Consider the following 15166-nt stretch of genomic DNA (forward strand, 5'->3'; position numbering starts at 1 on the left):
GAGAAGGGGGCATGTCCTGGGTGGTGGGGATCCTTAATTATGGACGCAGCCTTCCTAAGGCACCGCTCCTGGCAGATATTTTGGATACTATGAAGGCTGGTACCCATGATGGAGTTGACTAATATTACAAGTTTCTGCAACTTATTTTGATCTTGTGCATTACCCCTCGCCTATACCAGACAGTGATACAGCCAGTCAGAATGCTTTCCACAGGTACATTTGTAGATGTTTTTGAGTGTTTTAATTCCAAAACCAAATCTCTTCAATGAATATAGCCATTGTCTTCTTTATTGTTGCATAGATATGTTGCATTCCAGGTTTTGGTCCTTGGAGATATTGATACCCAGGAACTTGAAATTGCTCGCTCTCTCTCCACTTCTGATCCCTCTGAGGATTGGTGTGTGTTCCCTCATCTTACCCTTCCTGAAATCCACAATCAGCTCTTTGGTCATGGGTGTAGAGAGACTAGAGCAGTAGGCTAAGCACACACCCCTGTGGAGTGCCAGTGTTAATTGTCAGCGAGGTGGAGATGTTATTTCTGATCTGCATAGATTGTGGTCTTCTGGTTAGGAAGTCAAGAATCCAGTTGTAGAGGGGGGTATAGAGGCTTTAAGTCCTGTAGCTTTTTGATCAGGACTGTAGGAATGATGGTGTTAAACACTGAGCTGTCTGTAATCAATAAACAGCATCCTGACATGGGTATATGCATTGTTCAGGTGATCCAAGGTTGAATGGAGAGCCATTGAGATGGTGTCTACTGTAGATCTAGATGAAACCACAAACACAGCCAATCCTAGGATGTTTGGAATCACTTTGGGAAAGATATGACTGGCTATTACAGTTTTGGCAATATGCTGCATGATTTAAGGCCTTCTACCCAGTTTTATCTCTTCTTTTTTCCAAAACTGCTCAATTCACCTGAACAGTATCACTGACACAAAGGTGGTCTTCTACTAATACTCTTTTCACCTGCACGCCTTCAGTCCATAGAGTTAAATCTGGAATTGTTTTGCTCTGGCTTTTGGCTGAGATTGATTCTGAAGCTATTTTACAAACTCTACACTGGTGTTATTTTGAAAAACATTGGGGCAATTGAAGTATCTTATTACTGTCCTTGCAGTTTTGCTTTTGTCAGAAATGTATTGACATATTTGTTCTTCTGTCTCCCTCAGGTGGGAGGAGTAACATATTCCTTTTCAGCCTTCAGTGCTTTTAATTTAATCCTAATATTCATCTCTTCTCATAGTTATATTCTTTTACCGATATTGACAAATGTCTCTCGTCTCCTTTGCTGTTTTTTTTAATGGTAACCCTGTTAATTGGAAATATTGGATTAGCATTCATTTTCTCTAAGCTACATTTCAATAACTGCCAAAACATAAATTTTCATCTGCTTCACTAATGGAGAGCCATAATCAGCTCTGATGTCATACTCCCTTTTCACTGTGGGTCATTAAGAGATTGAATGGTAAGTCTAACTTTCTTGTTTGTCTTTCCTTCCATCCTAAGGGTAGGAATAATCTCTTCATGCCATCTTGGGAATGATTGATAAATCAGCCCAATTTTGGATCCTGTTTGATTGTACAGTGTACCACATTAGCCGTTTTGGAAATTATGGAGATTTTCTAAATGGTTGTTTAACTGCTCTGTCGATTGATTTTCAGTCTATCTCCACTGAGTACTTGCTGCTATCTGAAGCAGTCGAACCTTTTTGCTTCCCATTTCACCCCACACCCTAATTTTCTTCCCTTGTCATTATGTTCATCATAATCTGTTCCAGATTTTGTAAAGGGATGATTTATTCAGAAGTAGCACCATGGCATTCCTCTTCAACACCTTTACAGCCCTAGACAATGGAGGTCAATTGCAATGATCCTGCTGCTCCCTCAGTGATTATTTAACAATGCTGTATGTAGACATGTCACCTTATTGGAGAACTAAACTACATGAAGGGTTAACTTTGGCCAAATTGTGTAACATGCACCTTTTGGGTAATGGTCTTGTACATAATTTCTTAAGATTTTTTTAGTTTCTATTTAAATGAATGGCATTGCTTCTTTAAATAATATATCCCATTGATATTTTGTCTCACAGAGCTCCTGCTCAAAAGAAACGTTTAACGGAAAAGATGCTGGATTGCCTGGTAATTTCAGGAAACAGTTCATATCCCTCTGGGCCTTACTTTCCATATCCCCAAGGAAATGGGGTACCTGATGTTGCCTCCACTTCTTGGCAAGATGAATCTACCTCTCAGGAATTTGTCGCAAACAAAGAGGGCTGCATGGAGGTGAAAACTGATTCAAACCAAATTGGACTGGAAAAGCTGAAGGAAATTGAAAATCGGTAGGTGAAATCTGTTCATGCAATATCTGTATTCTGCTGGATGTTTCACATGGATGTTAATGGCCAGAACCATCCAAATCTCTTACTATCTTTCCTTTCAGTTAGTCCTGACGAAGGGTCTTGGCCCGAAACGTTGATAGTGCTTCTCCCAATAGATGCTGCCCGGCCTGCTGTGTTCCATCAGCATTTTGTGTTTGTTGCTTGAATTTCCAGCATCTGCAGATTTCCTCGTGTTTACCTTCCACATAAACTCATTCTGTCCTTGGTGTGCTTTATCATAAAGTAGTATTGCTGCCTGTGAGAAGTTTAGAAATTACATTTGGTAATCTGGAGCTATCATATACTTGCTGCCATCTGTACAGTATCAATTCTATGAAGACAATGGCTTGAATTCCATGAAAGTTTCCAATAGCATTCCTGAAATCTTTTTCAGGTAATGATCTGATTGAAGAACAGTTAGGTGCACAAAATTGTTTTGGTGATGGTGAAGGAGTGTGATAAGGGAATTGACCAAAATTAAAGCTAATTCTTACTACTACATTTAAACACCTGATGATAGTGTGTGCAGTTATACACAAATAGTGTATTGCCTAAATTCTACCTTTGCTACGAGAGGTGAGAACACATTAGACCCTGGTCTATACCAACATCCCTGGTGCATACAAAGCTGCTTCCTATACCCACCTCATATACTTTGACCACTTTTGTTAGAGCTGTGGGGGAGGATTTAAACTAATTTGGTAAGGGGATGAGAAATGGAGTGATAGGGCTGAGGATGGGGCAGTTGGTATGCAGCAAGAAGCAATGTGTAGTGAGACTGAAGGTGGACAGGGAAATGATGGGGGCAAAATTGAAGTAAGTGACATGAATTAAAGTGTAACGGGCCTAAGTCAAAACAGGTGATGAACACAAGACTGAAGATATTACATTTGAATGTATACAGTATACGAAATAAGGTATATGATCTTGTAGCTCCATTCAAGATTGACAGGTATGATGTTGTGGACATCTTTGAGTCACGGCTGAAAAAAGATCGTAGGGAAGCTTAACATCCAAGGATACACATTGTACTGAAAGAACAGCTGGGAAGGCAGAGGAGGTGAGATGGCTTCGTTAGTTTTAAAAAAAGTAATTCTTAGAAAGAGGTAACATAGGATCAGAAAATGTAGAATCCTTGTGGGTAAAGTTAACAAATTGCAAGGTAAAAAGATCCTGATGGGAGTTATATACAGGCCTCCAAACATAGCTGGGATGTGGACACTACCAATTACACTGGGAGATAGAAAAGGCATATAAAAAGGATAATTTTGTGATAATTATGGGAGATTTCAATATGTAGGTTGATTATTGGCAAAATCAGGTTGATTCTAGATCCCAAGAGAGGGAATTTATCGAATGCCTATGAGATAGCTTTTTAGAACTACTTCTGATTGAGGCCTCTAAGGGAAAAGCAATTCTGGATTGGGTGTTATGTAATGACCCAGATTTGATTAGGGAGTTTAAGGTAAAGGAACCTTAAGTGATTATAATATGTTAGAATTCGCCCTACATTTTGAGAAAGAGAAGTTAAAATTGGATGTATCATTATTACAGTGGAGTAAAGGGAATTACAGAGGCATGAGAGAGGAGCTAGCCAAAGTTAATTGGAAGAGGACACCAGCAGGGATGATGACAGAACAGCAATAGCTGGTGTTTCTGGGGGAATTTTGGAAGGCACAGGCTAAATACATCCCAAAGATGAACAAGTAATGTAATGGGAGGATGAGGTAACTGCTGAAATGAAAGAGAGCATGAAAGCAGAAGAGAAGAATATTGCAAAAATTAGTGGGAAGGTTGTGGATTGGGAAGCTTTTAAAAAAGCAATAGAAGGCAACTAAAAAGTCATAAGGAGATAAAAGATGAAACATGAAGGTAAGCTGGCCAACAATACAAATGAGGCCACAAAGTTTTTTTCAGATACAGTATATAAAGAGCAAAAGAGGATATGGGACCACTGGAAATTGATGCTGAAGAGGTCGTAATGGGGAGAAAAAAAGTAGTGGACGAACTGTATAAATATTTTGTGTCAGAAATTTGAGTGTGTCAAGAGGAAGAAGTGAGTGTTGTTGCTGTTACTAAGGAAAAGGTGCTTGGGAAATTGAAAAGTCTGAAGGTAGTAAGTCACCTGGACCAGATGGACTACGCCTGGGCTTCTAAAAGTGGTAGCTGAAGAGACTGTGGAGGCATTAGATTCAGGAATGGTTCTGGAGGACTGGAAAATTGCAAATGTCACTCCCATCTTTAAGAAGGGAGGGAGGAAAATAGGAAAAAGGAAAATAGAGGCCAATTAGCCTGACTTCAGTGGTTCAAAAGATGTTGGAATCTATTTTTAAGAATGAGGTTTGGGGGTACTTGGAGCATGATAAGATCGCCAAAATCAGCATAGTTTTCTCAAAGGGAGATCTTTCTGATAAATCTGTTTGAACTCTTTGAGGATGTAACAAGCAGGATAGATAAAGATGCGCCGGAGGGTATTATTTATTTGGATTTTCAGTAAGCCTTTGACAAGGTGTTGTAAATGAGGCTGGTAGAGATTGTTAGACAGATAAGAGTGTGGTATTTCAGGAAAGGTACTAGTATAGAGAGAAGATTGGCTGTCTGGCAGCAGGCATAGACTGAGAATAAAGCAGGCCTTTTCTGGTTGACTGCTGGTGACTAATGGTATGTCGCAGAGGTCAGTGCTGGGACCACTTCTTTTCATGTTATATGTCAGTGATTTAGATGGAGGAATTGATGGTTTTGTGGTCAGGGTTGCAGACGATATAAAGATATGTTGGGGGGGGGCAGGTAGTGTTAAGGGAGCAGGGTGTCTGCAGAAGAATTTAGACAGATTGGGGGAATGGGCAATAAGAATGTAGTGTAGGAGATGGTCATGTACTTTGGTGGAACAAATAAAGATGTGGGCTATTTTCTAAATGTGGAGAAAATTCAAAAATCAGAGGTGCAAAGGAATTTGGGAGTCCTCGTGCAGGATTCCTTAAAAAGTTAGCTTGCAGTTTGAATTGATGCAATGGAAGGCAAATGAGATGTTAGTGTTCATTTTGAATGGACTAGAATACAAAAGCAAGGAGGCTTTAATAAGGCTTTGGTCAGATTGAACTTGGGAGTATTGTGAGCAGCTTGGGCCCCTTATCTTTAAAAAGAGATGTGCTGGCATTGATGAATATCCAGAAGAGGTTCACGAGAATTATCACAGTTGTGAAGAGGTTAATGTATGAGGAGCTTTTGATGGTTCTGGGCCTGTGCTTGCTAGAGTTTAGAAAAATGAGGGGGTGGGGGGAATCTCATTAAAGCCTATAGAATATTGAAAGGCCTAGATAAAATGGATTTAGAGAAGATGTTTCTTATAGTGAAGGAGTCTAGGACCAGAGAAAACAGCCTCAGAATTGAGGGACATTCATTTAAAACAGGGATGAGATAAAAAGTATTTTTAGGCACAGGGTGGTGAATATGGAATTCATTGCCATAGCTGTGCAGGCAAAGTCATTGGGTACATTTGAGGCAGAAGCTGAAAGATTCTTCATTAATCGGGGTGTCAAAGGAGAATGGGATTGGGAGGGATAATAAATTAGACTTGATGGAATTGCAGAGCATACTCGATGGGCAGAATGGCCTAATTCTGCTCCACTGTCTTATGGTTTTAACTTGATGCTAATTCCTGCATTCCTAATTAAATGAGCCAAGCCAGTTGAAAGAGAGATAAAGATCTGGCCAGAAGGAGCAAACTCAGCTTTGCTGGTCTGTTGAAAATACTGATCGGACATGTTCAGGAAGTTGGCAAGTTACAGCCATCGCATTAACATCAATCAATATGGGACATCTGAGAGCTATTACACAGAAGTGCTTTGGGGACGTCACTGTTATTTAATACATCTTTTATCAGAAGCTATGGCTGACAGGTGAGGCCTGGTTATGGTTGAGAGATTGGTGAATAAGATGGGTCTCAGGTCAGCTGTGCTTTCCGGCTCCCTCAGGAAGGCAAAGCAGGATTATTCACAGAGAATATACTGTACAGCCATTTCTGTGACACCAGAGACGCAAGGTGCATGTGGCAGGGCATTCAGACCATAACAGATGTCAAGTCCATCTTAATGATAGTGACACTTCTCACCCTGATAAACTGAATGTCTCTTACACTTGAGTTTCTGCACAGTATGATGTGCCAGTGAGGAAGGCCCCCCTTCCCCTTTGAGAGAGGCACTCAGTCTGGCTGCAGCTAATGTGAGAAAGACTCTAGCAGGGTCAGCCCACCTAAAGGTGCGGTGCTTGATAACATACCTGCTTGAGTGATGAGGAATTGTGCAGCGCAGTTAAGAGACATCTTCAACAACTCTTTGAAATAGTCCACTGTCCCTTCTTCATGATACATTAGACCCTTTCCATTTGACCCCTGCTTAAATTAATCTACTGATGAAGCCATAACCTCTGCACTCCATTCTGTCCTGCCCCACCTGGAAAATGGTGCCTCACACTCCAGGCTGCTGTTTATTAACTTCTGCTTGGTATTTATTATATCGTCCCTTAGAAGGATAAACTGTCCTCGTTGAGTCTCAACGCCGCTCTCTGCAACTGGATCTTGGTCTTCTTAACAGAAAGGCCACACAGTCCAGTTGGCAGTAACATCTGTAGCTCCAGCATGCTGAGTACCAGTAGCCCCGAGGGCTGCATGCTCAGCCCACTGTCGTTTGTGCTGCTGACACTTGACTGCACTGCTAGATTCAGTTTAAACCAAGTCATCAAGTTTGATGATGATACAACAGTGGTTGGTCCCATCAACAATGATGAGGAGACAGTATGGAGAGAGGAGATACATCAGCTAGTAGAATAGTGTGAGCACAACTAGAGTCTCAACATTAACAAAAATCAAGGAGATGATTGTCAGCTTTAGGAAGATGCGGCTGACCATTCCTCACGACACATAAATGGCTCCTCCATCAAGAGGGTTAGGAACACCTGTTTTCTGGGAGTGAACATAACGAACAATCTCACCGAGTCCTTCAGCACCTCTGTGTATTTGGTCAATAAAGCACAGCAGCATCTCCACTTACTGAGGAGACTGAAGTGAGTGATGCCCCCCAGCCCCACCATTCTACGAGTTTTTATAACAGCATCATCAAGAGTGTCTTGACCAGCTGCGTCACTGTCTGGTATGTGAATTGTACAGCATCAGACTTCATGTCCATACAAAGGATTGCGAGGACTGTTGAGAGGATAATCAGGGTCTCTCTTCTATCATCAGAGATGTTTATCAAAAGCACTGCACGGACATGGACAGCCCTTGGCATTGTCATTGATCCCTCCCATCTGCCTAACAATCTCTTTGACACCCTACCATCAGGCAGGAGGTACCATAGCATCAAGACAAGAACTGTTAGAATGGAAGACAGCTTCTTACCCCAGGTCATAGGGCTACTAAACTCCCTGCAATCATCCAGGTCTCAGCACATACGAAGCATGAGTGATGTTATACTGTTAACTTTTTAACTTTTGTCATAAATGAACCTTATTATTAATTTATTTGTGATAATATTTGTGTTGTGCACCTTGGTCCAGAGAAAGGTTTGATCATTTGGCAGTACACATGTGTAGGGTTGAATGACAATAAACTGAATTTGAGCTTGAGCTGTTAGTGGCTTTACCTGCTATTGATATTGTGTTGATTTTGATGTAACTTTTTGAAACATCTGTCAGGAAATGTCAAAAGAAGAAAATAATCCTGGAGACCCTGAAGCCAACAATTGCTTTCAAGTTACAGAAATTGACATTAGAGACTATCATATTCCCTCTGAAAATTCCAATTTAATAAACATGTTTAAGACTTGGCAGGGCTTGAAAAAAAGGAATTGGTGAGAGGAAAAATATATGCATGGATTAAACATGTAGGATTTAGTTGCTAGGGTGTCCTTGAATTCCATTTTAGGAACTGCAGAATTCCATTTCCTAGAAGTGATGGGTTGAATTGTTGCTTAGCAGACAGATATAAACCAACTTCTTGTTAACTCCTTATATTGTATTTAAATTTCACAGGCTAGTTACAAGAGATGATCCAGAAACTGACACAGTTGAGATTTCAGATATGCCAGTGCTGGTCTTGTCTGATTCTCTCCGAGAAGAACTGAAACATGGTCTGGAAGAAGTTTTGCCTCGTACAATAATGGAATCCCTGTAAGTATAACATCAGAAAGAAGTGTAATGTGTTGCTAATAGTCTAATGAAGGGGGATTATCACAGGTGTATGATTTTATATTAGCAAAAATAGTTATTTCTGATTCTGAAAAAGCAAGTTATAATACGAGGGGTGATTGATAAGTTCGTGGCCTAAGGTAGAATGAGTCAATTTTAGAAAGCCTAGCACATTTACTTTTCCTTCATTTACACACTTAGTCCAATAGTCATGGAGCATACGGATCCCTTCTTTGTAGAAGTTGGTGTTTTGGACCTCCAGGAGAGGTCCACAGCAGGAGTGATTGATAAGTTTGTGGCTTAAGGTAGAAGGAGATGGGTTATTAACTTCAAACTTTCTGCATTTTCACTCAGAGTTGGTGTATGTTTGTATAATGAGAGTTGTATAACTCATCTCCTTCTACCTTAGGCCACAAGCTTATCAATTACCCCTGTTGTGGACCATTTCTACAAAGAAGGGATCTATATGCTCCACAACTGCTGGACTAAGTGTGTACATGTAGGAGGGGACTATGTTGAAAAATAAATGTGCTAGGTTTTCTAAAATTGACTCCTACCATAGGCCACGAACTTATCAATCACCCCTCATAAATCCAAGAATGAGTGCTATCTCACAAATTTGTTTTGGGCCTCTACAGCATAACTGCAGAAAGCTTAAAGGTAGAAAGGTGAATAGGATGGGAGAAATAATGTGGCAGTTAAAGGACCAAAAAAAATTGGATTTTCTCATCTTTATTTCCCTGTTTGTATAATCCATGCCCCTGTGACCTCCATACAGCTTGATTTCCCAGCCATATTTCCGAAAGTAAGAAATCTTGGCTCCGGAAAGTTGAATGAGCTTGGGCGGAGATGAGAAAATAAATTAATTAATTATTGGAGGGTTTGGAACATAAGCCTCCTAACCATGGCTGTACTGTTGAGTGATAACAATCATGAAGAAAGGGAACTTGTAGCAAGGGTAATGAAATAATTGTTGACAAATTTAATCTTCATGGACATTGGGCAAATTAAACTGATATGTTATCAGCAGATATGGGTAGAATACACTGAGTCTCTTCATCTGCAAGTCGTGTGATAGAGTAGGAGGGGCCAGAGGAGGAGGTGTTGCATTGCTTGTCCAAGAAAATCTTATGGCGGTGCTTTGGAAGGATAGATTAGAGAGCTCCTCTAGGGAGGCTATTTGGGTGGAATTGAGGAATGGGGAAAGGTGTAGTAACACTGATAGGAGTGTATTATAGGCCACCTAATGGGGAGCGTGAGTTGGAAGAGCAAATGTATAAGGAGATAGCAGATATTTGTAGTAAACACAAGGTGGTGGTTGTGGGAGATTTTAATTTTCCACATGTAGACTGGGAAGCTCATTCTGTAAAAGGGCTAGATGGTTTAGAGTTTGTGAAATGTGTGCAGGATAGTTTTTTGCAACAATACATAGAAGTACCGACTAGAGATGGGGCAGTGTTGGATCTCCTGTTAGGGAATGCGATAGGTCAGCTGTCAGATGGATGTGTTGGGGAGCACTTGTGATCACAATAGCATTAGCTTCAATATAATTGTGGAGAAGGACAGGACAGGACCTAGAGTTGAGATTTTTGATTGGAGAAAGGCTAACTTTGAGGAGATGCGAAGGGATTTAGAGAGAGTGGATTGGGTCAAGTTGTTTTATGGGAAGGATGTAATAGAGAAATGGAGGTCATTTAAGGGTGAAATTATGAGGGTACAGAATCTTTATGTTCCTGTTAGGTTGAAAGGAAAGGTTAAAGGTTTGAAAGCACCATGGTTTTCAAGGGATATTAGAAATTTGGTTCAGAAAAAGAGGGATGTTTACAATAGATATAGGCAGCATGGAGTAAAGGAATTGCTCGAGGAATGTAAAAGGAATCTTAAGAAAGAGATTAGAAAAGCTAAAAGAAGATACGAGGTTGGTTTGGCAAATAAGGTGAAAGTAAATCCGAAAGGTTTCTACAGTTATATTAAAAGCGGGAGGATAGTGAGGGATAAAATTGGCCCCTTAGAGAATCAGAGTTGTCAGCTGTGTGTGGAGCCGAGGGAGATGGGAGAGATTTTGAACGATTTCTTCTCTTCGGTATTCACTAAGGAGAAGGATATTGAATTGTGTAAGGTGTGGGAAACAAGTAAGGAAGTTTTGGAACCTATGACAATTAAAGAGGTGGTAGTACTGGCACTTGTAAGAAATTTAAAAGTGGATAAATCTCCGGGTCTTGATAGGATATTCCCCAGGACCTTGAGGGAAGTTTGTGTAGAGATAGCAGGAGCTCTGACGGAGATCTTTAAGATGTCATTAGAAACGGGGATTGTGCCGGAGGATTGGCGTATTGCTCATGTGGTTCCATTGTTTAAAAAGGGTTCTAGAAGTAAACCTAGAAATTATAGACCTGTCAGTTTGACATCAGTGGTGGGTAAATTAATGTAAAGTATTCTTAGAGATAGTATTAATAATTATCTGGATAGACAGGATCTGATTAGGAGTAGCCAGCATGGATTTGTGCGTGGAAGGTCATGTTTGACAAACCTTATTGAATTTTTTGAAGAAGTTACGAGGAATGTTGATGAGGGTAAGGCAGTGGATGTAGTCTATATGGACTTCAGCAAAGCCTTTGACAAAGTTCCACTTGGAAGGTTAGTTAAGAAGGTTCAGTCATTAGGTATTAATGCTGGAGTAATAAAATGGATTCAACAGTGGCTAGATGGGAGATGCCAGAGAGTAGTGGTGGATAATTGTTTATCAGGATGGAGGCCGGTGACTAGTGGGGTGCCTCAGGGATCTGTTTTGGGCCCAGTGTTGTTTGTAATATACATAAATGATCTGGATGATGGGGTGGTAAATTGGATTAGTAAGTATGCCGATGATACTAAGTTAGGAGGTGTTGTGGATAATGAGGTGGGTTTTCAAAGCTTGCAGGGAGATTTATGCCGGTTAGAAGAATAGGCTGAACGTTGGCAGATGGAGTTTAATGCTGAGAAGTGTGAGGTTCTACATTTTGGCAGGAATAATCCAAATAGAACATACAGGGTAAATGGTAGGGCATTGAGAAATGCAGTGGAACAGAGAGATCTAGGAATAACAGTGCATAGTTCCCTGAAGGTGGAGTCTCATGTAGATAGGGTGGTGAAGAAGGCTTTTGGAACGCTGGCCTTTATAAATCAGAGCATTGAGTACAGAAGTTGGGATGTAATGTTAAAATTGTACAAGGCATTGGTAAGGCCAAATTTAGAATATTGTGTGCAGTTCTGGTCACCGAATTATAGGAAAGATATCAATAAATTAGAGAGAGTGCAGAGACGATTTACTAGGATGTTACCTGGGTTTCAGCACTTAAGTTACAGGGAAAGGTTGAACAAGTTAGGTCTCTATTCATTGGAGCGTAGAAGGTTGAGGGGGGATTTGATCGAGGTATTTAAAATTTTGAGAGGGATAGATAGAGTTGACGTGAATAGGCTGTTTCCATTGAAAGTAGGGGAGATTCAAACTAGACATGATTTGAGAGTTAGGGGGCAGAAGTTTAAGGGAAACACGAGGGGGTATTTCTTTACTCAAAGAGTGATAGCTGTGTGGAATGAGCTTCCTGTAGAAGTAGTAGAGGCCAGTTCAGTTGTGTCATTTAAGGTAAAATTGGATAGGTATATGGACAGGAAAGGAGTGGAGGGTTATGGGCTGAGTGCGGGTAGGTGGGACTAGGTGAGATTGAGTTCGGCACGGACTAGGAGGGCCGAGATGGCCTGTTTCCGTGCTGTGATTGTTATATGGTAATACAAATTGCAAATAGTCAAGGCCCCAGTACTAATCTTTTATTATAGCTTGCAAACTAGAAAATTCTCATTCATTGTTTTCTATCAGATCAGTCCTCTTTTAACTAACCATGTAGATTCTTGTTACTGTGCTTTGGCCTGCTCTGTACGTTGTCCCTGAACCCTCTAATAATTTTTTTCCTTTCTTACTATCTTAGGAATCGTCCATGCATGGAACTTGTTCTTTGGAGACCCCCATGTGAACCTCTTTCAGATAAACTTGCAGCATTAACAGAGCAAAGGAAGTCCAAGCATAGGGAGCTACAGTGTGATCCTGATTTATACAAGAGCACAAAACTGGATTCATCCTTAATGTGTGGTGATATGAATCAAACCAACACACTTGAAGAGGACATGGAGCTTTAGAGACAGCTTGCAGCACAGATCTGTGGGGTAAAAGCATTGTAACTTGCCGAGATTCTCCATCAGCAGGGAATGGAATATTTTGTTAAAGTTTAAAAAGTTTTAAGTGACATTAAGATTTTGATGGCCCAACTGTTCTTGCATAAACCAAACACTGAAACTAGTCCTGGCTGCAGTCTATATAGTGTCTGTACTGCACATGGATATTCTTTATATATTTTTGAAGTCTGTTCCTATTGCACCCAGTTTATCTTTGATCGCAGATCTGGGATAATCAGCCATAGGCTGTCCAGTGTCAAATAATTACTTGTGGTTAGTTTTGAGAAAGTAAGTACCGTAATTTATAATGCTCTTGAAATGCTATTTGTTATGTAATACATGAAGAGATAGGGAACTAGTAGAAGCATTCCAAGGAGTATACAAGAGAATTTTATGCTATATGGATGTTCATTGAAGCATTGTTTCACTCTTGGCTGGAAAAGTTTTTAATATGAACTTTTGTTATTGAGCTTAAGATAAAAAATAGCTTTTCTTGCACTATAACAAATGAAGAGAAAACTAAATACTAGCTGGGGAATTGAATAAAAAAAAAAGAAACTGAACCTTTTACTTAAGGATCTCTTCTTGTTATAGCCATTGATCTTTCAGTATGTACTTGTTTTGGGGAGGAAAAAAAAATAAAATACCTAATACTTAAGGTAGCAGTGCTGTGGGAGTGTTGAGCCTGAGTTCACTCTAATATAGTGCAAGCAGACAATGAGGAATTGCTCATGGTGGATCCTATTTATCTCTCTATTTTTAAAGGTTCTGATCTTAGTAGAAATTTGCGGTCCTTTCTGAGGTGTCATACATGTATTTTGCATCTTTTGTAAAGCTTTTAGGTGTTCTTGGAATGGTCTTGGTAAAAATTTTGCTTTTGAAATTTTTCATTTGATCATACCACCCTTGCCCATCCTGCATTTCTTCTCACTCTCACACCCTTTCTTCTTCCTCTTCTTCTCCTTATCTTTCGCCAGTAATACAGGAAGAAGAATAAACCTGTTTCAAATAATACCTCTCTGTAACATTGGGGTAAATTTTCTAATCATTTGCTAGCAGATTCTCCTCAAATTATTGTCAGTTGTGCATTTCTTACTGGAAGATTGGCCACCAGCTGAGAACCTATCATCTGACTGGTAATCGATCAATCCAACAAGGGCTTCAGCTACACCACTGAGTTCTCTACAGGTTTGCAGAAGCTTCCAGTCTTTGTGCATCACTTCTTAAAACCAATTCTTACAATGGATTTGTAATGTTTGTTACCTAAAGCTGAGTTGAGCTTTGGTTATAGTTTTGGATTCAGCAATGATATCCTAGTTTTTGCATTTTTGTTACATTTTAAGCATCTCCGTGTTTGCCTTCAGAGACTTCTCCCACACCCAAATATTGCTTATGGAAAAAGTGTAAACCAGTTTCACAAAAAATTATCGATCAACTCGTAGCATTCAAACTGTCAGTATGGAGCTGACTTTGGCTGCATGAAGTAGGTCTGAGATGCTGAGCTGTTTCACTGGGTATTAGATACCTGTGATCCTTGGGTAGACTTCTGTCAAGCCATTCAAGAGTAGAATTAGTGCTTGCAATTCCAATCAGCTGGAGATCAACCTGCCCTTGGTAGAATCATCATGCTTATTGTGATGTAACCGGTCAGCTCAGGCAGGTGGATGGCTGTTGAAAGATATTTTGGCCATTTTGTTTTGCTCTTTCAATCGGATATGAAGTCTGACATTGTACTTGTCTTGGAGATTTTTAAAAATGCCAGTGTGAATGATCCAGGATTTGGTTCCCTACATAGTATTGATTCAGATTAATTTATTTATCAAATGTACATTGAAACTTGCAGTAAAATGCATCATTTGTGTTAACAGTTAATACTAATACATCATCAGGATGTGGTAGGACACCTGCAAGTGTCATCATTCATCCTGGTGCCAACATAGCATGCCCACAATGTATGGCAGAGCTATACAATAACAATAATAGTACAAATAAAACAGAACAGTAAAACAAGCCTCCAACTTTCAGTCCCTGGCTTGGGGCTTCGACCATTGGTTCTTGACTTCCAGATTCACTGGCTTCAGTTTTCAACCTTCGACCTCTAAGCCATGAATTCCAGACTTGCAAAGACCTCCAATCCCTTGGGGGCGGTGGGGGAGTAGTCTCACCCTCGTCCACAGAGCCTGCCAACCCTACATCCACCTATAGGTATACTGGCCTTCTACCATGGAATGCTGTGATCTGGACATCAGCTCCTGCCCTGACTCTCCATATATTTCCCCTGATCCCTCATTCCCCTCATCAATGGACCCAAAGCCATCTTTACAAATTAACAAGAACAACTAAGTCTGAGCCATGACCTCAACAGACATCACAACTTGGCATCATCTATTGA

The 15166-nt window shown here is 40.3% G+C and overlaps 2 protein-coding genes across 13 annotated transcripts in view; one reads left to right on the top strand and one right to left on the bottom strand.

Moving 5' to 3' along the window:
* Positions 1 to 13382, top strand: part of ccdc117 (coiled-coil domain containing 117) — a 76286-nt gene extending 62904 nt beyond the window's left edge. For all 4 annotated transcript variants that reach the window (XM_059988432.1, XM_059988433.1, XM_059988430.1 and 1 more), the window contains 3 exons: positions 2095 to 2343; positions 8410 to 8547; positions 12531 to 13382. In XM_059988432.1, coding sequence (XP_059844415.1) covers positions 2095 to 2343; positions 8410 to 8547; positions 12531 to 12738 — 595 coding nt within the window. In that variant the 3' untranslated portion in view covers positions 12739 to 13382. The remainder of the gene's footprint in view (positions 1 to 2094; positions 2344 to 8409; positions 8548 to 12530) is intronic.
* The window catches only part of si:ch211-102c2.8 (uncharacterized), a 121086-nt gene that overhangs the window by 13471 nt on the left and 92449 nt on the right, over positions 1 to 15166 (bottom strand). Inside the window, exon 18 of one of the 9 annotated variants that reach the window (XM_059988421.1) lies at positions 2370 to 2638. The exons of the other annotated variants lie outside the window; for them this stretch is intronic. The gene's annotated coding sequence lies outside the window, so the exon portion shown is untranslated. Of the gene's footprint in view, positions 1 to 2369; positions 2639 to 15166 lie in introns of those variants that run through there. 9 annotated transcript variants of the gene reach the window in all.

The sequence above is a fragment of the Hypanus sabinus genome, chromosome 13 (genome assembly GCF_030144855.1).
Source record: "Hypanus sabinus isolate sHypSab1 chromosome 13, sHypSab1.hap1, whole genome shotgun sequence".
Taxonomy (NCBI): domain Eukaryota; kingdom Metazoa; phylum Chordata; class Chondrichthyes; order Myliobatiformes; family Dasyatidae; genus Hypanus; species Hypanus sabinus.